General features: G+C 38.9%; 1 protein-coding gene across 1 annotated transcript in view; it reads right to left on the reverse strand.

Annotated features, from left to right (window-relative positions):
- The window catches only part of CTNND2 (catenin delta 2), a 990,776-nt gene that overhangs the window by 268,181 nt on the left and 698,709 nt on the right, over positions 1 to 23,886 (reverse strand). Inside the window, exon 10 of the mRNA XM_077116860.1 lies at positions 6,431 to 6,563. Coding sequence (XP_076972975.1) covers positions 6,431 to 6,563 — 133 coding nt within the window. The remainder of the gene's footprint in view (positions 1 to 6,430; positions 6,564 to 23,886) is intronic.

Consider the following 23,886-nt stretch of genomic DNA (forward strand, 5'->3'; position numbering starts at 1 on the left):
GCCTTGTCCTTTAGGTCTGACTGTATTTCTCTGCCATCCTTGCCTTCTGTTCTGATAAGAGAGAGACAAGTCACCAGCTCAGAAGCTAAGCTGACAGCCAATCAGAGAATGAGAGGCCAGTTATCCTTTTTGCTGTCACCCACTATCTCTATGAGTTGTACCTTTGTTTACCTCACCTTCCCTCTCATCTTATGCCGACCTTCCCCCACCCTGTGGTTTCCTGCCCTCTCCCAGTTCTCCTGTTAAACCTCTCAGTGGAAAAGGTGTTGAAGCCATGGGGCCTTTCCTGCCCTGAGAGAGACTAATGTTTTCTATCAAGATTTTTTTTTTTAATTTCCTAATGGGGAGTGAGACCTGCTGATATCTCTTTAGTGACCTCTGGGGCCAGGAATGGGGCTCATTTTTCTTCACAGTCTTTGTCATCAACTGACATAGGATAGAGTGTGTCTTTATTTGTTTACTGTTGGTTCCTCTCTTTACTCAATGCATCTATTATGTCCAAGAACAGAGATAGCTGTTGAATATACAAATTAGTTAGTTCCACTTCTATATAAAATTAGCATATGAACTATTTGGACCTCTTTATGTGCTCTCTGATGCTGGCACGTGGTAATGGTCCTTTGACTGTAACCCCCCAAAGGGCAGGGTCCAATCTATTTGTTTAAAGAATGGCCCAGCACAGAGTCACTTGCAATGTGGGCTTCCAGCCTTCTCTGGATGACAATAAGAGATTACAAAACATGGATGATGAAAAATACAAGGAAAGCACAATGCTTACAAACAACCTGTCCATAAAACTATGAGATTGGTTTTACATTAACTATTAGAAAAATATCCCCTTTATTTATACCTGCAAAACACACTTCAAATACACTAACAATAACTCACGCTCCTTAACTGCTCTCTCTGTGTTGGCTGACTACATGCCATTTCTCTGTAGTGAAAAGGATTTTCCATGGTGGACATGCCACATTACAGGTTGGGAGACTGAGACTCAACTAGGCCGAGGTCACAGAGGTAGAAGAGAGTAAAACATCCAGCTTTAAGGGCAGGCAGCCTGACTCCAGAGCCTGAGATCAACTTGACACTACACTGTTTGCTGATACCTAGCAACTAAATACAGGTTCTTATGCAAAAATTGTGGTATGATTTATAAGGAAGAAAAGAAAAGAAAAGAAATGATTCAAAGATAAGCATCTAAGAGATGGTTAGACCTATTCTTGAACTTCATGAGTTAGAAGGAATCAAAAATAAAGTTGAAATTATGGTGCCTTTTAAATTTAGTAGACAGCCACAAGTCTGTGCTTCTGTTTTTTTTTTTTTTTAACATAGCAACTATTCTAAATTGGTCTGAATAGAGGGAAAATTATGGGGGAAGGAAAAGGCATGCACATTTTTATACAAAGATGTCAATTTCTATTTTATAGTTAGCATCATTAAAGAAAGTTAACATCCATTTAGAAAAATATTACAATAAATGATATAAATATATTGAAACCATATGGACATGTTCACACACAGAGATACACACTTATACCAGAAAATTCTAAAGGATTAATATCCTTAAATCTGAGCCCAATTTCATCTATTCATAGTGGGTATCCTTAGGTTATACTCTTCTGACAATTTCTAATTTAAAATTCGGTATAGCCATCACTGCAGGAAGCAGGAAGCTTTCCCTGGCTCCTTGAGGATGGGTTATAAGCACCTTGTGTGTACCCTGGCAGGCTCTGGATTAACTTTCAGTTGTGTTTAACACATGACACTGCACTGTCTGTTTACATATTGTCTGTCAAGTAGGTTGTGGGTTCCTTAAAGGTAGGAAATAGATAGTATTGCAATTTGGATCCCTCTACTAACACAAAGTAAGGCTCTCAATAAACACCCTTTTTTTCTAAAACTGAGAATTCCATTTCTTTAAAACAAACATGCTTTAGACAAGACAAGTTTATAAAATAATTGGGACGAGGTATGCTAAGAGTTAGGAAAAAAAAATCAGCAGTGGGCGGCCCACGGTGGCTCAGCAGGCAGAGTTCTCACCAGCCATGCTGGAGACCCAGGTTCGATTCCTGATGCCTGCCCATACAGAAAAAAAAATCAGCAGTGGTTTTCTAAAATAATATTTTCTGTCTCAGAACTGTGCAAGTTCTCTGCAGACAACCTCCAAACACTTCTGCAGCCTATTTGTCAGCTGCAGCTAATTTCGGTGGCTGCACACCTTTTCAGTCAAGGTGAACCTGATGCCGGACCATCCTTCACATAGTAATCATATCAGGAAGTTAGAACTTTTTAAGAAAGGTATGTTATGGGAATGATCCTCTGTTTGAACGAAAACACATTTTAAAAATAATCCCTTTTCATCCCTTGAAAAAGTGCAAATGCTTTTTTTTTATCTCAAGGGAACATATTACCTTGAACGTCACCATATAGAGGACACATGCCTACCAGCGTTCCTCTTTGTGAATGACTGAGCAGGTGTGAATAAGTGTGTGCCACCTACATGCCTACCTAGTGTGTGCATAAGCCATGGGGAAAATGCAGAAGAGTGAAGCATAAAGACACAAATCATCCAACCTGGTAAAAAGCACATAATATTATCCCGAAATCAAAGGGATGTTCTTAAAATTTTTAGCCAAGGAACTCTCAGAAGGAATGAAGAAATGATTTATGAAGATTGCTACAGAGTTCTCAGTATTTGTGCACCTCCTAAAAGATGTCTGTAGTACCCATGCATGAGCAAGTTTTCATGTAATTCCTCTATCCCACACTTAATTTAATGTGTCATGGCCAACAATTTTGAACATGGTGTTGATGGCAGACACAGTTCAAATATCACTGACATTCATCTGTGCCAATCATGCTCCTTCCCTTTAAAGCGGGATGATTCACCTACGTATCAGATATTCATCAGCCCATGAAAATGAGCTGCACAAACTGGCTGTGTTTTTTTGGCAATAGAACAGACCCTCTTTTTACCTTTACCTTTCTCCTACTCTCTTCAAGTTTTCCTCAATTGCTTGTCTTCTGATCTCATCTCAACCTGCATCTGAACTCTTGCCTTTGACTTCCTCCTGTCCCAATCATTGGCCATTCCATAATCACTGATCTTGCCAGTTTTCCAAGGTCGCTTTTCTACCTCGCTGCTGCAGGTCAGGGCACACCTGTGGAAGGCAAACTCTCTCATGGTCTCTCTGGTTGCCAAGCTTGGCCATGCCCAGCCTTAACGCTTAGTTACAACTGTGAGCTTGGAGGAGAACTAGGGGGGAGTGTATGTTAAGCACAAGTTCCCTGGACCTGCAGAAGAGTTAAAAGTGGCGCCTTCATCTGCTGACTCATGGAGGTGGATTTTCAACTTTGGACCTATCGGGTCTGGCATCATTTTGAGCAAAAGTGTATTTCTTGGCTTCATTACCTGAAAACTGTATGCCCAGAGCACTGTAATAAGGAACGAGAGAGGCATGATTTATGACCCTCCACAAAGAGGAGATTTAATTCTGCCTTTTGTTCCACGGCTTATCCATTGTGTGAGCAAAGTCAATACCAATAATGAATGTAGACTGAAGGGCTAAATCAATTCAATAAAATGCAATAGAAAGACTAGGAGACTGAGTAAATTTGGAAAGGCTAGTGCCTGCAAGATTAGTATTTGGACAACAGGTAATTACAAAAATCAATACTTGTATATGAAAACATGACAGGCAGCCATCCATCACAAGGCAGAACCAATTACTGATAGTTTAGGCCCACAGTCAGGATGAGAGAACAAAATGGGTGTTTGCGAAGTCCCCACCAGAGGGACTGCATGTATGTGTGTGTCCCTATGTGTATGCCTCCCTGTGTAACTGAGGGAGAGAGAGAGAGAGAGAGAAAGGGAAAACCCAGATTCCTCATTCTATTTTATTTTCCAAGCCTTTTGCACTTGCCTGGATGCTCTGGCTGAGTTACCAACTTCTATCTCATTTGGTCAACACGGTGCCTGGGCACTGCCCACTGCCCCTCATTGCCCTTCTCTTCCCTCTCAAACCAGTCTCTCCTCTATAGGGGACTATTCTCAGAGGCTCTGGTGGTGTTTGGAGATTATGGGAGCAGAGAGAACGTTTTCTTTAAGCATAAGCTGTTGGGAGATTCTCCAAGTGCTGAGAGGTGATACAGACAACCTCAAGGACACTTATATCAAAAAATAAGTCAGAAACACACATATGCACACACACATAAAATTAAATAGTGACTTAAGAGTCTTAACTGAATACCTAGACAGAAAGAAGGGGAATGAGTGAATGTTCTGGTGCTAATATTAAGAAATATTAACTCATCTAACCCATACAATGAGGGCCCTCAGCTTGTCCGAGGGCACGTTGCTGGGGATTGGGGAGCTGGCTTGGGAAGGTCTTGTCTGACACTGAGTGTGGGCTGGTAGCCCCATCATGGTACTACCTCCTGTCTGGCATGGGGCACTGGGGATGGTTCTGAGGTAGCCACAGATATGTACACAGCCGGTGGTGAGGGCACCATCATGCCTGAGATGTCTCAAAGCCAGTCTGGGCATCACTTCTACAGAGCCAAGCAGGCCACTGACCTTGTCATAAGGATTCTGACGCCATTTTTGGTTTTTGACTGCTGGCAGCTTTTCGACCCCACTGTGCCCCTTCCACGCTGCCCCCCAGAGTGGACAGGAAAGGCCAGCTGCCCTTTGGTTTGGCACTGGTGGGAAGCTGAACCACTCAAGCCCCAGACCGGTATGCAACCCTCACTCCAGTCCCACCCCGTACACTCTGCAGACCTCCCAGGTCTGCCTCCTTTCCCTGTCTCTCAAGGCATTTACAGACGTGCTTGGGAGCTACTCTGCTTTCCCTAGAAAGCCTAAATTTATGGGTAATAGATGTTTTGGGAGTGTGTGGCATCATGAGTCTTGGCCATCCAAACCAACTTTTGGGTGGGATCCATGCCAATTCTGCAGGGTGTCCAGAATGCTCCTGAACGAATTCTATGCCAACAGTGGAATGAAATGCTTTTGTGACCTTTAAAGAAACTCTCAAGATGTAATCTTCAAAAACTGATGGTAGGTCATCCTCTCATTAGAAATCTGTCCCTCATTTTGAACGGCCTGTTTGTTTTCTATTAAAGACCAAGAATGACTAGGAACAACTTTCATTTGGGACAGGAGTCACATAACTTGAACTTGCTATTAGGTCATCTTAACAGTTTTTTTTTTTCTTTTGGCATTTTAAATTTGTCTTAGTTGGACAATATTATTCGATATCAGGATTTGTCAACCTTGGCAACTATTGACATTTCGGGCTGGACAATTCTTTGTTTTGAGGGGCTGTTTTGTGCACTGTAGGATGTAAACCAGAATTCTTGGCCCTTACCCACTAGATGTTAAGGGCACTCTTTCCTACCTTCCCAGTTGTGACAACCCAAAAGGCCTTTAGACATTGCCAAGTGACCCTGGGAGCAAAACCGCAGCTGGTTGAAAATCACTGTTCTATGTTCATTCCAGAAAGAAATATGTTTTTTTTTTTTCTGATAAGAGGGAATATGGATCAAGACTTTGTTATTCCAGTAGAAGAGAGAAAGAAGCATGATGAAAAGCTGATAGCCTATATACATGTCAGTGCAAGCAAGCAAAACCTAAAATAAATCGTAATTATATTTTCAGAAATTTTCATTCCACTTCTAAGCTAATTTAGACTTATCCTCAAAATTGCTTACATGTTATAGAGATGACTCTTCATAGCTTATAAAGTCTTTTTAAAATTTTGATTAGTCAGCCGCTGGTATGCAAATGCTTGTCCCTTGTCTAAAAAAATTAGAGGTAGCTGCATTGGCTGCTGTGATTTTTCAGAACTATCACATATTACAATGCGGGTACATTAAAATTCTCTCAAAACCCAGGACATTTTAACAGTTGTTTACTTGATAGGTACTGACAAAAGACTCTTTAATAGAACCCCAAGATCTGTACTAAATCCACAGTATCTGTAAATGACTCAAAGGCCTTGCTTAAAACACAAAGCAAGTTTATTCCCTTCCTATCAATAAGTTTTCCAGGAATGAGAGGCCATACCTATATTGACTGTAACAACTTTGCTGTAATTTTAAGAGGCAACAAGAAATGCTTCGTAATCTTTTAGAACTGAGAGGCAAATGACTCTGGGTAAATCACCCCAAAAGGGCAGCATTTGACAAGTCCATCTCTGCTGAGCTAGCATTTGCCTTTTATCCTTTTTTCCTCAGTATTCCAATATATATAAGAATGGATGTGTAGGTATGACCATTATTTAGATGAAAAGTGCTGGGTTGCCATACTAAACATGGATCTAAATTTCGAAAAGGTAACTTTAGTTTTCCCTTTCAACATTAGTGTAAAAAAACCATAAGTCATCATGAATCTGACTCCAGTTAACTTGAGAATCCAAGGAGCACTTACCTCGGCTTTAATTTTATTGTCTCCAAAACAGAGGTGCTGTAAATAGGCTGCAGCATTAGACTGGACCGAGGGAAACTGATGTTGCAACATCTGGATCACTTCGGGCAGTTCGGGGTCTCTCCATCCAAATTCTCTGAACAAAAAGAAAGCGAAAGAATGTAAGAAAGAATTTCCACCATAGAGCTAGCTAACTTGGGGTTAACTCATTTATGAAATGCACATCAGGGTTTATAGAGCTGTCGTCACAAATTATTGTTCTGATTTTCTTACACACCCCTTTAAAATAGGATTTTGAAAAGACTGCCTTGAGTAAATCGTTTGGAAGTATAGCAGTGTGTACACACATGTATGTGTTGTATATATGGACCCTACTTATATACATATTCAAATCATCTTAAATGTATCAGTTGAAGCCACTGTTTACCTAGATCATAAAAAATCACTTTTTAAATGGCACATGCTTTCATTAATATATTCATTATTCATGTGGACTTAGAGTGGATGATTTAGGTCCACGTTTAATTTCTAATATATTATTTTAACAGTCAGATTCAGATACCATTTTTAGTCAAGTTATTAGACAAAGGAAGATAAAACTGGAAGAGTCCAACCTAAAAAGTCACTGCAATTATTATTAGTGTCATTGTTCATCGTAACCACCTTGTCATGGTTAGGGACAGGTGTCAACTTGGCCAAGTTGTGGTACCTGTTCATCTGATTGGGCAAGCGCTGGCCTGCCTGTTGCAATGAGGACATTTCATAGGATTAGGTCATGATCACGTCAGCTACATCCACAGCTGATTCCATTTGTAATCAGCCAAAGGGGAGTGTCTTCTGCAATTAGTGATGCTAAATCCAATCATGGGAAGCCTTTTAAGGAGGACTCAGAGGAGACAGGTTGCATTCCTGCTTTGGCTGGTGAGCCTCTCCTGTGGAGTTCGTCCAGGCCATCCATTGGAGTCATCGGCTTCGCAGCCTGCCCTGTGGATTTTGGACTCTGCGTTTCTACGGTCACGTGAGACACTTTCATAAATTTTATATTTGCAAGTGTTCCCTGTTGATTCTGTTTCTCTAGAGAACCCTAACTAATACACACCTCTTTAACAATAAGGGAATTCCCTAAATGATTCTCTGAGGATAAAAGCCAAACAAAATGAGGATTTCATAAAAAGAAAGCATTTATTTAAAAAGCTTGGGTTATTCACACAATGTTAGTAAATGCCACGCACTACACAGTCTTTTCTATATCCTCCTTTTTACATTTGAGTTACTCCAGGAAGCTACTTGTGTATTGTACCTTAAGAAAAATGATACTTGGTTTGTCTCATTATTCAAATGAATATTCTTTTGTGAGCTCACTAAGCACAACCTGTTAGAACATGGTCCTGTTAGGATCAATTGTAGGGCTTCCATTCACCCATCAGGGAGCTGATTATTAACAGAGAAATTATAAGCAGCTTTTGAGCCCATAGAAAAAACATAACCCTAGTGCCACAAATGGGTACTATTTATCCAAAAGATAGGCTGAAAGAGAAATGAGAACGGTTTGCAAACACCTGTTTCTTCTACTTAAAAGCATGCATCCTACTGATGCCAGGTCACTGCTGTCATCTGGGAAGAGCAGGCATAAAAAATGGGATATGGAAAGAACAATCAAAGGTTAAAAGTTTCTTCAAAGAATCTAACATGTTCTCTTTATCTTTTCTTTATGACAAATGGTAGGAGTTGTCAAGCAAACCTTGAAACGTGTTGCTGCTTTTTCCCCTTATGGCAGTTGAAGACAATACAAAATATACCTTTTGAATTGGCATAGTTTTTATTGGAAAGATAAAGCATTCAGTTGCACTAAGAATTTAATGCATTTACATTAAAATCTTAGGTGAGTCTTAAGGATATAAAGCATAGTAATATATTTGCTATGAGATATACTTTTATGTGATAGCTGATAATGAACCAACTACAGAATTCCTGACTATGTCATCATAGTAGAAAACAATTTAGACTAAAAAGCATGAAGCCTGTTTTTATTTTTAATTTAATTTACTTTTGTTGCATAATTCTAAACCACTTCTGCAATGTTGAGATAGCATAGCCTTGCTTCTTACAATAGTAGGCTCCTAGAATTATATTCTTTATACAAATTAAATCAATAAAGAATACCTGAAAATTAAAATTAGAAGTCTCATGTAAAGACACTGGATGGTTAAGATGAATTTAGGTAAGCCTATGTTTTTGGAAAACGATTAGCAAAAAATTCATTTGAGTGTATTTTATCGACCAAATGGTAATTGCTCTATTAGGCAATGGTTTATACGGCATATATCAAGACCATCTCTTTTTTTTTTATTAGGTAAGCTTTAGGTTTCTAGAAAAATCATGCATAATATGTAGATATCCCTTATGACCCACTTCCTCCACACAGAGATTCCCTTATTACTAACATTTTGTATTAGTGTGGTACATTTGTTACAACTAATTAAACAATATGATTATAATTATATCATCAATTATAGTCCATTGTTTTTTGGGGTTCACTATTTGCTTGTACACTTCTATCGGTTTTTAAAAACTTTTATTCTAGTAACATATATAACCTAATTTTTCCACTATTAACTACTTTCATATATATAATTCAGTTTAAATTACATCCAGGATGTTGTGCTATCGTCACTACCCTCCACTACCAAAGTTTGTAGTATTTCCAAACAGAAATTCTGTATTAATTAAGTGTTGAATTTGCTTATTCTAATTATTTCACATCAATGAGGTCATACAATATTTCTTCTTTTGTGTCTGGCTCATTTCACTTAACATATTATCAATGTTCATCCTTGTGTTACATGCATCAGAACCTCATTCTTTGTACAGCTGAATAGTATTCCATTACATATATCTACCATGTTTTCTTGACCTATTTACCTATTCACAGACACCTGCGTTGCTTCCGTCTTTTGTCAATTGTGAATAATGCTGCTGTGAACATTGGTGTGCAGATATTTCTTTAAGTCCCTGCTTTAAATTCTTTTGGGTATATACCTAAAAGTGTGATTGCTGGGTAGTACAGTAATTCCATACTTGACTTTCTGAGGAATAAACAAACTATTTCCCACAGTAAATGGACCACTCTACATTCCTACCATCAAAGAATGAGTGTTTCTATTTCTTTACATCATCTCTAACATCTTATTTTCAATTTTTGAATAGCACCTATTTTAGTGGATGTGAAATGGTATGTCACTGTGATTTTTTTATTGCATTTCCAAAACGGCTAATGATCTTGAGTGCTTATTGGTCATTTGTACATCCTCCTTGGAGATAAGTCTATTCAAGACTTTTGCCCATTTTTAAACTAGATTGTTTGCCTTTTTATTGTTGAGTTCTAGAATTTATTTACATATTCTGGATATTAAACCCTTATCAGATATATAATTTCTGAATTTTTCTCCCATTCTGTAGGTTGTCTTTTTACTTTCATGACAAATTCTTTGGATACACAAAAATTTTTAATTTTGATGAAGTCCCATCTGTCTATTTTGTTATTGTTGCTGTTTGTGCTTTGTGCATAAAGATTAAGAAATCATTTCCTAACACAAGGTCCTGAAGATGCTTCCCTATGTTTTCATTTAGACATTTTATAGTTTTGGTCTTATGCTTAGAACTTTGATCCATTTTGAGTTCATTTTTTAATATAATGTGAGTATGGGGACCAGCTTCATTCTCCTGAAAATGAATATCCAGTTTCCCAGCACCATTTGTTGAAGAGACTTTTCCTTTCCCATTGAGCGGATTTGGAACCTTTATAAAAAAATAACTGGCCATAGATGTGAGGGTTTATTTTTAAACTCTCAGTTCAATTCCATTGGTTTCAATGTCTGTTCTTGTGCCAGTACCATTCTGTTTTGATTACTGTAGCTTTGTAATATGCTTGAACTTCAGGAAGTGTGAGAAGTTTGGCTTTGTTCTTTTTCAAGATGATTTTGGCTATTCATGCTAATACAAGGTGTGAATAATAGAGTACATATGGGAACTCTGTTTTTAGGCATGATTTTTCTGTAAGCTCACAACTTCTATAATTAAAAAGATAAAAATAATTTTGTAAATGTAGATAATACCACCTATGTCATGGGATTTTTTTTAATGACAACATAAAATAATATATATTAGCGTGATTGGTAAACTATTTACACTTATATGTTGTGTCAGTTTGAAAGGATTATGTGCCCTCGAAAAGCCATGTTTTAATCCTGATCCATCTCGTGGAGGCAGCCCTTTCTTTTAACTCCCATTCAGTACTGTAGGCTGGAAACTTGATTAGATTATTTCCAAAGAGATATGATTCACCCAGTTGTGGGTGTTAACCTTGGATTAGAGACATGACTCTACCCATTCCAGGTGGGTCTTGATTAGTTTACTGGAATCCTTTAAAAAAGGAAGCATTTTGAAAAGGCACGAGAATGATGAGAGAGCCGCAAAGTGGAGAGCCCACGCAGCCAGAGACCTTTGGAGATGAAGAAGGAAAACGCCCCTGCGGGAGCTTCATAAAATAAGAAGCCTGGAGAAAGCTATCAGATTTCGCCATGTTCACCATGTGCCTTTCCAGTTGAGAGAGAAACCCTGAACTTCACTGGCCTTTCTTGAGTGAAGGTAACCTCTTGTTGGTGCCTCAGTTTGAGCATTTTTATAGACTTGCTTTAATTGGGACATTTTCTCAGCCTTAGAAGTGTAAACTAGTAACTTAATAAATTCCCCCTTTTAAAAGCCATTCAATTTCTGGTGTATCACATTCCAACAGCTAGCAAACTAGAACAGATGTATTTTAGTAACTGTATTCTAAAACTGCAATGAGGGATATATTTTTATTTTAAAATTTATATAGTATCATTTGCAAATTTTAAAACCTCATAATCTTTCACTAATGTGCATTCAATTGGACATTATACTTATTTGAAGAAATTCAAGTGTAAGGAGGGACACTGCTTTAGCTTACAATAAAAACTGCACTAAAATTAAAATGACTTTTTGAAACAATTCTCCTTCCTCCTGCCCTTTGGAGGCAGTTTGGTATGCTGGACAAAGTTATTCGGATATAGCCAGACTTGATTCAAATGCTGCTCCACTGTGAGCTCTCTCCGAAGTCTTGGGCACGTCTCTGCCTTGTGCTGCTGAATCTCTACTGTGTGGCATGGGAGGGATTTAATGTTTATATGTTCCAAGGAGTCCATCTGTCATATTGAGTTAATCATTTCCTACTTTGGAGTATTGTTGGGATGATTAGAAATAATATCTATGTACCCCTTAGAGAAGTCTCTGGTTTATAGCATAGACCCTCAAGAAATGTCAGGCATTATATTTAACTAGACGAAGAATAAGAACTATCTACAATTTCATACAGAGCACAGCTCTCATTTGTTACTGGGCTTCATCTGGAAATGCTAATGGAACTGGAGAATATGCAAATGCAACCTTTTCTCCATTAAAACTTGTCACATGGGCCAAGAACATTGTGACTAACACCTCACTCTTACGTGGACTATCCGAGCTGTTAAAATTCCAGTGCTCATTGAGAGCGCTGTAGCACTCAGTTTGCAATGCGTTACTATGCTCTGCAGGCACCGCAGCCAAAGAGTTGATGGCTTGTCACAACGTTTGATCCAGTCTACTTCCCCCAGCGAAGAGAAAGCATCTAGTCCCAGGACAGCCAGAGTCTTCATGAATTCAAAATCCGATGTTCTGCACTTTCCTTAAGAGCAACATTGCTCATTTTAATTGCGACCTAAAACATTCCCACTGGGGAAGAGGGCTGGAGGGACGGGAATTTAAATTTATAAACTCTCCATCAATTACAAACTTTCTGAACTCTACCTAAAACTTTTAAAGACCAGCATTGGCTTAAATATCTAGAGCCACTATGTGGCTGTTCGGTTTTTGGTTTTGAATTGGCTTCTGATAGGGTGGGGGGTGGGGGCCATGGTCATAAGGTGGGAGGATTATTTTCGTTCTCTTTTTGACAAAATGGAAATACTCCAATACTTGTTGACCAATGAAAGCTTATCAAATGATAAATTTTGAAATCCATTTTGATGGAAGCATTGATATCTTAATCCTCATTCCTAGAGAGTCTGCAACCAAAACCCAAAAGCTGTCTTATGCCGTAAATCACATTTAATAAAACACCCACCTTGATTTTCTATAAACATTAGCACTAGAAGTATGGCAGACCAGAAAGCAAGTTCAATTGTTACAGTTATTAGAAAGAAATGGCTTTTCCCCAGCTTTACAATTTGGGAAAATGGAGTTCCCAATTCTGCATCATAAGCATTTATTCACTCAACCATCACTTCTCCACTCAGTCTTGTGGGGAAGGAGCCCTGGCGCACCACGGAAACAGGTTCATGGGGACGAGAAGGTACTCGGGACCAGCAAGTACCTTCACATCCCTCCCGTTACATGATCTTCTCCTCATCTCAAATTTGTATTATTAATGATGCCCAGCTCTTTTCACAACAGACTGAGTCAACTCACAAACACATACACATCACATGTGATAGGAAAAGTCAAGTACATGAAAGGGGGAGAATTCAAATGTTATAAGCATAAGGGTCACCACTTTTGCTTACATGCTTTGAAACTTGACCCTTTCCTTACAAGGAGCCCTGCAAACAGAACAATTATTAGAAGAGGAAAGAGAAAGGGCAGAATCCCCACCACTTCCTGCATCAGTGAATCAGGAGGGAAGACCGTGAGAGCCTACATCTGCCCACAAGGTCTGTTGTCTGTCTCTGGTCAGGAGGCTGAATTGTGGTCCCCAAAGACAGCCAGGTCCTAATCCTGGGAACCTGTTACTGTCACCTGCTTTGGCAAAATAAACTCTGCAGGTTGATTTAGGATCTTGAGTTGGGGTCAATCATCTCAGGTTATCTGGATAGGATAATGCTACCATAAGATCACAGATGTCTTTACAGCAGGGAGGCTGAAGGAGATCTGACACAGAAGCCAGTGTGGCCACCCAAGCAAGATGCTACCCTGCTATCTTTTGAAAAATGGACGGAGGCGTCATGGACCAAAGAATGCAGGAATGCAGCTCTAGAAGCTGGAAGAGGCAAGGAAACAGACTCTTCCCTAGAACTTCCAGAAGAAGCATAGGGAGCCCTGTTGACACCTTGATTTTGACCCAGTATAACTGATTTTGGACTTCTAGCCTCTAGAATTGTATAAACTGTAAGAGAATAAATGTGTGTTGTTTTAAGCCACTCACAACTGTGGTAATTTATTATAGCAGCTGCAAGAAACCAATACAGAGGCCCATCTGCCCCAGGGTATGTGGCTCTTTTCATCTTGAGAGAGACCAGCTCATTGGGACAACAAAGTGTAAGGGGCTGCCTGGAATATTGGGAGGGACTGCGCCTCTAAAATTCATGCCCTACGAGGCAGCCCTGTTACCTGTGACTGTCAAAATAGATTCCCATTTCCTGGTCATCTCTTGTTTATCTATTCAGTACAGCAACTTCCCTGGGCCTTCAGCTTATTTCAGTAGGGCACGGTGGCCTTCACTCCCTGCCATATTTCTGAGTGCTGTCTGGTGGCCAGCTTGGCCTTAGGATCCAGTTATGAGCCCATTCACTCCTCTAATTAACATCAAGAGGGGGCCAGTGTGCATCTAGCCTCTGGGATCCAAGGCAGAGTAAAGTCTTTTGATGGCACAGAGCTTACTTCCTAACAGCAACAATTAATTATTAAAAGAGCATACTATATTATTTGTTAGACAGTGATAGGTGTGATGGAAAAAATAAAGCAGAAATAAAGAATACCAGAGTGCATGTGTGAGCGTGTGTGTGTGCACGTGTGAGTGTGTGTGCTTGTTCTTATCAATACAGTAGCCAGAGAAGGCAATTCTGGAGCAGACCTGAAGGTGGTGCTGGAGGGAGGGAGGGTTCCAGAGAAAGGGGACAGAGAGTGAAAGACTCTTCCGAGGTAGGAGTGGTGCTTGGCGATGGGAGAAGATCAGGGTGAAGTGGAGTCAGGCAGAGGGCCATGCTGAGAGAGGCAAATAGGGGTCCAGGTTACAGAGAACTGGTGGCCAATGCAGTCCGGTGGCTTCTGCTCTGAGAGAGGCAGAAGCTAATGGAATGTTGCGGTCTGATTCCCATTTTTAAATGATTATTTTGAGGGTGGTCGTGAGGGGGTTCACATTTGTGAAAGCTCACATGAAATGATGTCATTATTGTATTAAATAGCACCTCAATAAAGCTGATTTTATAAATGGATTATCTTGTTGCTGTGTTGGGAACAGGCACTAGCAGGTTAGGAGAAAAGGCTATTGCAGGAATGGCGAGGGAAGCTGGTGGCAGCAGATATGCTGCAAAGAGGAAGAAGTCTGGGTGCATTTCAAGCAGGATTTCCTTGGGGACTGCACATGAAGTATTTGTAAGCCCCTTCTGGCTTGAGCCCCTTCTATTTGTGCCACCCATATGTCCTGCATTGGTGGGAGATTCCAACCACCCCATCTCTCAGGCCCAGCTCTGGGATCAGTGGGGTGGGCTGGTCAGACTTGGATGCCCTTTTGGGGACTCACATTTATCAGTTCAGAATAAGAAGGGGCAATTTTGACTAGCAAGTTCTCTATTAGCTGCCAAAGTGAAGAGAAAGAAGCAATAAAATGATGAGAAAATAATCATTTTAAGGTGGGGACTCATTTGTGAATGGATCTTCCAAGATCCTATCTCGGATGAGGACAAAATGAATCAGGGTGGAACTTAATCTGTATGAGTGGAGACCTTCAAAAGAGAGGAAATTCAGGGCAATCAGCAGAAGCCGGAAATCAGGAGAAAGCAGAAAGGAGTGGAGAGATCTCATATGATGAAGAGCTGCCTTCACCAAAATGCTACCAATCCCAGGAGAGAGCCTGGCCTCGCTGAAATCCTGATTTGGACTTTCAGTCTTCAAAACCTTGTGGTTTAAGCCAACCCACTGAATGATATTCATCATAGCAGCCTGGAAAACTAAGACAAGAGTTAAAGGGGAAAAATCTAAACTGATTAGTCAAAATATATGCTATTTTTAAAATATTTTTTATCACAGGTAGCTTAAGTACTGAGGAATTTCTATTCCTATTTAAGAGTTAAATATTTCCAAACCATTGGATTAGAAAGGGTATTTCAATTATATTAAAACACCTATACAGTAACAATTAATTTAAAATACTATGCATTTATTAACACCACTAGATTTTTTTAAGAAAAACATTCTCCATAATGAAAAATTAACATCATATATATAAGAGTTTAGTTGCCTAGAAAATTCTAACAGGTTCTGTTTGGGGATAATAGCCCAAAGGAAAGAGCTGCAAATTAGTACCCATAAACTTTACCTTGTAAACCATAATGACTTTATGGAAAATGTTTATAATCTATGACTATGGACCAATTTTAAAATTAACAGCCCATGATTTTTCTTAGAAAAGCTCCTGGACTGGTGAACCTCAAGTGGGAAGGAAAGGCAAGGGATTTGATGCCAAAACATTGGGTTTAGGAGTGCACAATTCAAATATGTTTGAGTCAACGGTTTTTATTTTCAATACTGGAACAAGATCAGAATTTAGCCTCAGGATTGGATTAAGAATTTGAGGAAAAAGCCAAAAAGGCCTGGCCATTCTCAAAACGTTTTATGTATATGCATACACATGTATGTGTATACGTGTGTATACATACATACATATATATGTGTATATGTACACCCATGGAATGGAGCACAGTTTCTTATAAATTAGGTAACCATATCATTTGTCTATTTCTTTTATGTAAAAAATGAAAGCACACTTTTGATGAATCTGTTTATGGAAATGTATGAACTTCTGATAAAAGAATTCTATACCACAATTCTATAGGTAGTTGTGTTCTAAACGCAAGAATACCATCTCCAAGATTCTGAAAGTAAGAACCCATCCCATGTACCTGTCCCACTATCTCATCAACATTAGACAGTTAATTCTGCTTGGGGTTGACTGCTAGCCAGATTTCAATCTTGGCAATAACAATTATTTAACAATATCCACTGTCGCTTTAAGTCTCTTAAATCTTTGAAGCATGTTTCACACATACAACTTCATCTCCATCACCTTATTTCGATATTCTGTAGAATGACAACACTATTTCAGATAGCTTTGAACAGAGATAGTTTCTTTTAAAGTGTATCTTAGTAGAATCTAAAATAATTTGGTCCAAAAATGCACCAAGTGAGAAGGGTTTTTGAACAAAAAATGAGGTAGCAAATTGTCGAAAGGTAGCATCCATGCATTCTCTCCTTCCAGGAATATTTGAAAGGGCTTTTTATGAATCAGGGAATGTTCTAGTTCCTGGGGCTGTAAATATTGAGTCTTAACTTCAAGGTGCTTACACTTTAGCTGTGGGGATAGACTACAAATAGACAACGATCATACATTCAAATTAAGTCAAAGGATGCTAGAAATAAATATCAATAATATGAATACCTAGGTATATTATCATGAATATTGATAACAGTCGCTTAGAATTCCCATTGTTAATTTATTTTTATTTGATTTCCTTTCAAATTTTAGAGCTGAAGGGACATTAGTGAGCATTTCCCATCCTTATTGAGTTTGGAAAACTTAGATTAGACAGTCTGGTGAATTGAACAAAGACATAAATAAGCTAGTGCATGGGGCCTGGTCAAGATTCAGAGCTTATTCAAAGTTATTTAGTCAAAATAGCTTTTCCATCAATCTGATCCCCAATCATACTCAGCCTCTAGTTCCTCCTTTGGGTGGTCGTGGGCAATGAAACGGGAGCAGAATTACCTAAGAGGAAAAGCTCATTATCTAAGAAGAAAGAAGACATGGGGGCTTTTCCCTCTGGTTTATGGGTCATGTGGTTTCAGGAGGAGGGCACTTCCTCAAAGAAGGTGATGGTGATGTCATGCTTCCCAGCCAGATCACCAGGATGACACCAGCGGGGAATCGTGGGGCATCTCAAAAAATGTACTAGGCTTATAGGGATTAGGTTTATGCTAGTCCTTTTAGGAAGACTCAAGGAGGCAGGGCTTTGCTCTGGATTGGATGCCACCAGGATGTAAGGCATTCTCTGATTGGGAATCTTAATGAAGCCCATCTAGAAGGAGGAAGGAATAGAGTAAGCCTAAAGCTAGCTGTGATTGGTAAAATAACCACACCAGCTAGAATACGGGGCTGTTTGGTTATTTTTGTGGTTTGGACAATGTTCAGGATTTTGACTGTATTTAGACATGATTACACAGGGATCTTAATTGTGTCTTGATCTGAAATGATCAGAGTAGCCTAGTCTGAAGCTGGTGAACTGTAAAAACATTTAATTTGGAGCCAAGCTGGCTCCAGGATGCTGGGGCTACTCTTCTCTTTCTTGGTGACTAGGCCTGGAGCTGCCCAGGGAGGGGCCCAGAGGGTCACCAAAAGAGAAGGGAAGATGCCAAAGACAAACTTCACATCCTGACTCCTGGCTGCCTCTGCAGAAAAAGTGTCATTCTGGGGGTTAAAGCAGTGTCTTTAAGTTCTGTTAACATGAAACCATACTACAAATTCCAGAAAAGAAAAACAGAAAATCAACCAGTTGCTTTGTCGACGTGAAGCCAGCACTCTAACTCTTGGTTTGTGTAGTTGGCTGGTTATTTTGGAATCTTGTAAGCAGCAAGTCTGACACTCGCATATAACCACTGAAGAATGACTTTGTGGGTTATATTCTGTAGCTTTCTTTTTTGAAAAAAAAAAAAGGTAGGAATGCTTTTGGGTGCTTCTATTATTGTTTAGCTGATAGAAAAGGAAAACAAAACAATTGCAGTGATTTCCTTAGTTCTATAGTTACTCCTAAACATGTCCTTAAAATACAACCTTAAGGTATACTGTTTCACTTTATCCTTAAAAGAATTCTAAAAAGACATGAATATATTGGACATGCTCTTTTAACATTAGAAAAATGAACTATAGAGTCCAAGAGGCCATTCACAACTTTTCCACTGGTAGATATTAAATGCAAAGGAATTCCATAGACATATACTTTTATCATATTTATCATATTTAACAGCACTTACGTGATAAAACTACTACTTTATCTCTATTTATCACGTCTGAATTTTCTAAACATAAAGTCCAGAGGATATTTTCACCCTCAGTTACAACAAAAATAACCAACAATGAATATTTATTAATAGCCTTTGCACACCACAGGGAAAAGGGATGTGGAGGGATAAACTGTGTTTCGTTAGACTGGATGACTCTGTATCTGTACAACTGAGCACATTAGTAAGCATCCTTTAAAAGTGCAATAATAAAATATATATTAATGTCCAGATATCAGTGCTCAATTACCTTTACTTTCTATCCACCGGTAAATTCTTAGACTAGGCTTTTATTACATCTGCATCTACCTATGGTTGGCATTAACATGAAAATTAATTGAAAAGTTTTCAATGAGTCTAAAAGTACTTTCTGTTATTGCTGTCAAAGAGCTTTATAATTGAGAACAGGTTCGAGGAAGGGAGGGCGCAGACAGGACAGATGGGCTAGGCTTGATATAGTCAATATATTTGCATATATTTATGCAAATATCAAAGCTTAAGTTAATTCTATTCTCTTTTTCATTAATTAAGAAGGATGGTTCCTTCGTTAAGCACTTCTTTGCTTGCTAGAAAAATATAGTTTTAAGTTTTATCTCCACAGTGGCAAACTTTCAAGGCCCTTTGTGTCTCCCTTGTGCTGTCGCCGTGCCCCTGTAGCAAAAGAAGTGTCTGACAGTTCCAAGTATCAAATAGTTGTGTCTGAACAGCTTAGGAATTATTTATGTTCTCACAAGTTAGCACCTGTTGGACACTATGCAACTTTTCTAACCTTGAACTCGAACACGGCCACTTTCATTTCCTTTTGAATGGTACTCTTCACACAGTACTTGCATCTTATTATGAAACCGCTGAAAATGCAGCTTCAAAAAGACATGACATCATCCAAAGGAGCATGGCACGGCCTAATGTTGAAATTGAACTACCGCATGCTTATACCTCACATGGTGTCTGAGAGATATTGTGACACTTCCTTCGAAAATTTAAGATATCCAATGGAGTTCAAATTTGTTGTTTTGCCATGAGGTGCTTAGCACACAGTACACTGGTAAATAAATGGTCCTTATGATGACCTGAACCTAAATATAAAACTATACATCATGAACAATTGTTGGGGGAAGAGCAGATCCTGTGTTTATGAATGGGAAATTAATTTTGTAAGGTTCAAATTTAGAATTTCAATTAAATTCTAAATTTAATAAGACAAATGAAAATAAACACTGACATTTGGGAAAATGGATTCACATTCATCTGCAATAACTTCCTTTTGAAAATGTTTTGAATTTTTTTTATTTTGTGACTTCTCAAGACATAAAATAAATCACAACAATCATTAGATCTGCTTTATATTTTTAAAACACACATAAAAGAATTTGGAAAAAATTTCAAAATTGCCTTCTCTCTCTCTCAATTTTTTTTTTTTAACCTTAGAAATAGAATAGTACGATGGCATAATGCAATGATTAGGAGAAAAACACTTTTTCAATGACATTACTGAACATGCTTTTTTGAAAAAAAGAATTACATTCAGCATGCTCTTCACTGCTTCAAATTTCTCTTGAGGTCTTCAATCTTGTACTTGAACTTCAGGAACCTCCGTCATACCCTTATTCTGCCCTTTTGCCAGGGCATCTGCTGGGCTGCTATGATCTTAGCTTGTAGAATGAGCCAATCTGTGCAGCACAGGAGAGCCACACAAAAGCAAACAAATTAAAGTGACATGAAAACTCTGCCCTCAGGGTGAATGGAACAAACATATCCTCTCCCCTACAGACTTCACAGAGTGAACATGGCCCTGCTGACACCGTGATTTCTGACTTTTCATCTCCAGACTGCGAGACAATAAATTTCTGTGGCTTAACGTCGCTGAGTTGTGATTCTTTGTTGTGGCAGCTGTGGGGACCTAAGACAACTCCCTTCAGAGCTGGCACTTAGAACAATGAAGCTTCATTGTCAAATCGGTCAATTCTATTATTTCATATAAAACATTAGGAGTTAGGCACAAAAATAAATGTCTGCCCCTCCTAAATGTCATTAGGATAAAATTCACCTAATTTAGGATGAATACCATGCTTATTATGCATCTTTCAATGGTAATGACTGTCTCTCTTTAAAACAAGGGTTGCATGTAATTTTTAAAAGTATCAATAACTGACAAAAAGCTTATTACTGTTGCTATTATTGGGCAATAACATTGGTTTCAAACAAATATCTCTGTTATACCTCCTTTGTTTAGAATTCCAGCCAACCTCACTCTAAAGACTGCATGGCCCAGAGAATGTGAGGTCTTACACACTGTATTTGTCTCTTCTTTCATGAAGACATCTCTAAAATGTATAAGGCTCTATATTGGGTCTTCTCCTCCACATTCCTTCCAAATTTGTTAAGTTGCATTTGCAAGCCACAAGCATTTCATTTCATCGATGACTAGGATGTGAATAAACAACAGATCATCTAAATATCTATTTCCATAAAGAGCTGTGCTACTTGTTGCAATAAATAGCACCTCCCAGATAAAATGCATTTTCCAAATTTATGCTATTCTACTAACCTTAGCTTTATACTGTTTGAGTCTTACATAAGGGATTTGCTATGCCACTCAAAATCTGCCAGTTGGATTAAAAGCAGATGTTTTCTTTAAATAATGCCTAATATAAAGCACCTATCTTTCTGTACGCTCAATATATTTATTCATTTATTTTATTTAACTTTGTGTAAATATTACCTTGTTCCCCATATATATGGTATTTTCTATTAAAATCCACCACAACCAACCACAAAATAGTTTACATTTGAGTGGATATTCAGAAGATGATGATGGTTACATCTAATAAGTGGCAACTCTGAATTTTTAAACTTTATACAAATTATCCCCATTTCAATACACTCAGTTTAGCAGAATAACAGCCCTTAGTAATGGCTCAATAAAAGCTAGTAGTCAGTTAACTTTTCTTCACCATATCTCTGTAAAGTAGGTTGTATGATCTTCTCTACTCTACAGGTGAAGAGACTCAGGTTTGCAAAGCTTAAGCCACTTGCCCTGGGTTAGAAGAACGAAGCCCCAACAGTCAACTGAGATTTCCCCTGATTCCATTCGATGTGCCCACTGCTGACCCATCCTTAGCTGTGGTTCTCAGAGATGGTAAAGGAAGCTAGGGATAATGCCAGAAGGTGCCTGGTGTAGCAGGATAATTTACTCATAGGTAGTACAAAGAACCCTGCTCCTGCATTCCATGATGGAATTAAGCACACTCAAATTCTTTAGTGCTCATTAAATAGTATTTTGACTTCCATTTGAGTAAGCATCAGAGTAGCAGGCTGTACTCAGAGGCAAGATGTCAGAGCAGCCTTTTCTTCCACGAGGACACAGAACACATACATTTCCTAGAGTCCTAAGCGCATGTAGATTTATTCTATGCAGTTCAATATGAAAATAAGAAGACAAAAGATAAAGCCTAGAACTTTTAAAAAAAAAATTCAAATGTGAAAGATCTGTAAAATACTGCTGTCAGTTAGAAGACAGATTTCATTATCATTTGCAAATTTGAAAATCCTCTTGATTAATTAAAATATTATGCATATTTCGACTGACCAGAACAGAAACACTGAACTGAAAAAGTAAGTACATAAGGCCAAAACCATATGTAGGCTTTTATTAATTCAGCCAAAGGTTTTTCATTTCTAAGAGTAGTACAAAGTGGTTTGGGTGGTGGCTGTTAAGTAAAATTTGTATTCTGAGTGATGCCAGAGCTAACAGCTTAGGGATGTATTTTAAACACCTTCTCTTAGGTCCTATTATGTATGTGTCATCTATGAGTTTTCCTAAATATCCCTTGACCTATTTGAGTTTAAGTCTCTCCAATATTTGACATTTTAAGCTTATGCCTACTATTTCTGCAGTTAAATACCAGGGAAAAAAGAGGCTTGAATTAGCAATGGGGTGGAGGTGGGGGAAACAAATCCAAAACTAAACCTTGCTTCCTGGAAAATGCTGGTCCATCCTAATTGCAGAATGGACTTGCTGGGTCTTGGATGGCACTGCCACCACAGCAACAGGCCTCGTCTCTGTGACACACGGACCTCCTGCTATTTCTGAACACCATTCCCACACAGGAGACTTTGCACTAGATGGTATTTTACAGAGCCCAGTCGGAAATTCCAGCAGGCAATTGTTTGACATAGAAGCATTTTGGAAGTCTAGCATTTTGAGTGCACTTAGTAGCTAAGGTAGTTTCAAATATCTTTTTCCAAACCCCCAGATTTGCAAAATAAAGAAAAATATTTTTTCAGTCTTGCCTCATTTTCTCTGAAATACAGAACCCATAAAGTTGTCATGATTATAAAAGTTATCCAATCTAGTAGAATGCTGATAAAGGGAAGAGCAGTTCTTATCTTGTAAGAACACAAATATTTTTAAGGGACTCTTTTACATTAACTGTCTGGAAAAAAAAATCCTGGAAATAAAGTGTGGTTTTTAAGCTCCTCCCTCTCCCTCAACATCCCTGCAGCCAATCAGCCACAAGAACTGTAAATTTGATTTTCATAATATTCCCACTGTGAGAACAGTGGTTCAGGGTCTCCTTTTTTCTTGCTTTGAAAATGGTAATAGGTTCCCAGCCCATGAGGTTGACTGCAGGCAGCAAGTACATCAGTTTCTCTGGCATACCCCACCACTTACAGCTTCTAGGCAAACCTGAGTATCTTACTGGCTTTTAGAAACATTATTTACACCCTGTCACCTCCCACACTCTGGCCCATGCCTCTTCCTCCAGCTGACCTGTGTCTGGTGCATGCTTAATTCTGCCCACACTCTGGGCTGGGTCGCAACTGTTTATAGTTCCTGACACATCCCAAGCCAGCCTGCCTCAGCTGCATTATCCCCATCTTCCTGGCCAGCAGTGGTTTTGCCTGAGGTGAGCACCCTTGGAAAGCCCATTTCTGGATGGCAAAGATGTCGCTCATCTCAATAAGCAGTATTAATGTGTCAATACATGTCTTGGTTTGCTAAGGCTGCTGGGATGCAATATAGCAGAAGTGGCCTGGCTTTTACAATGGGGATTTATTAGCTGACCAATTTATAGTTGTAAGGTCATAAAAATGTCTAAACTAAGGCATCGACAGGAGGACACCTTCTCTGAAGACAGGCTGCTGGCATCTCGGATGCCTCTGTCATGTGGGAAGGCACATGGATGGCATCTGCTGGCCCTTCTCTCCTGGGTCTTGTTGGTTCCAGCTTCTGGCTTCAGTGGCCTCCTTTCTCAGCATCCCTGGGGGCTTTTTTCTCAGTGCTTTCTCAGTTTCATCTCTCATTTATTCTCTCATAATGGATTCCAGTAAAAGGATTAAGACCCACATTG

The sequence above is a fragment of the Tamandua tetradactyla genome, chromosome 9 (genome assembly GCF_023851605.1).
Source record: "Tamandua tetradactyla isolate mTamTet1 chromosome 9, mTamTet1.pri, whole genome shotgun sequence".
NCBI lineage: Eukaryota > Metazoa > Chordata > Mammalia > Pilosa > Myrmecophagidae > Tamandua > Tamandua tetradactyla.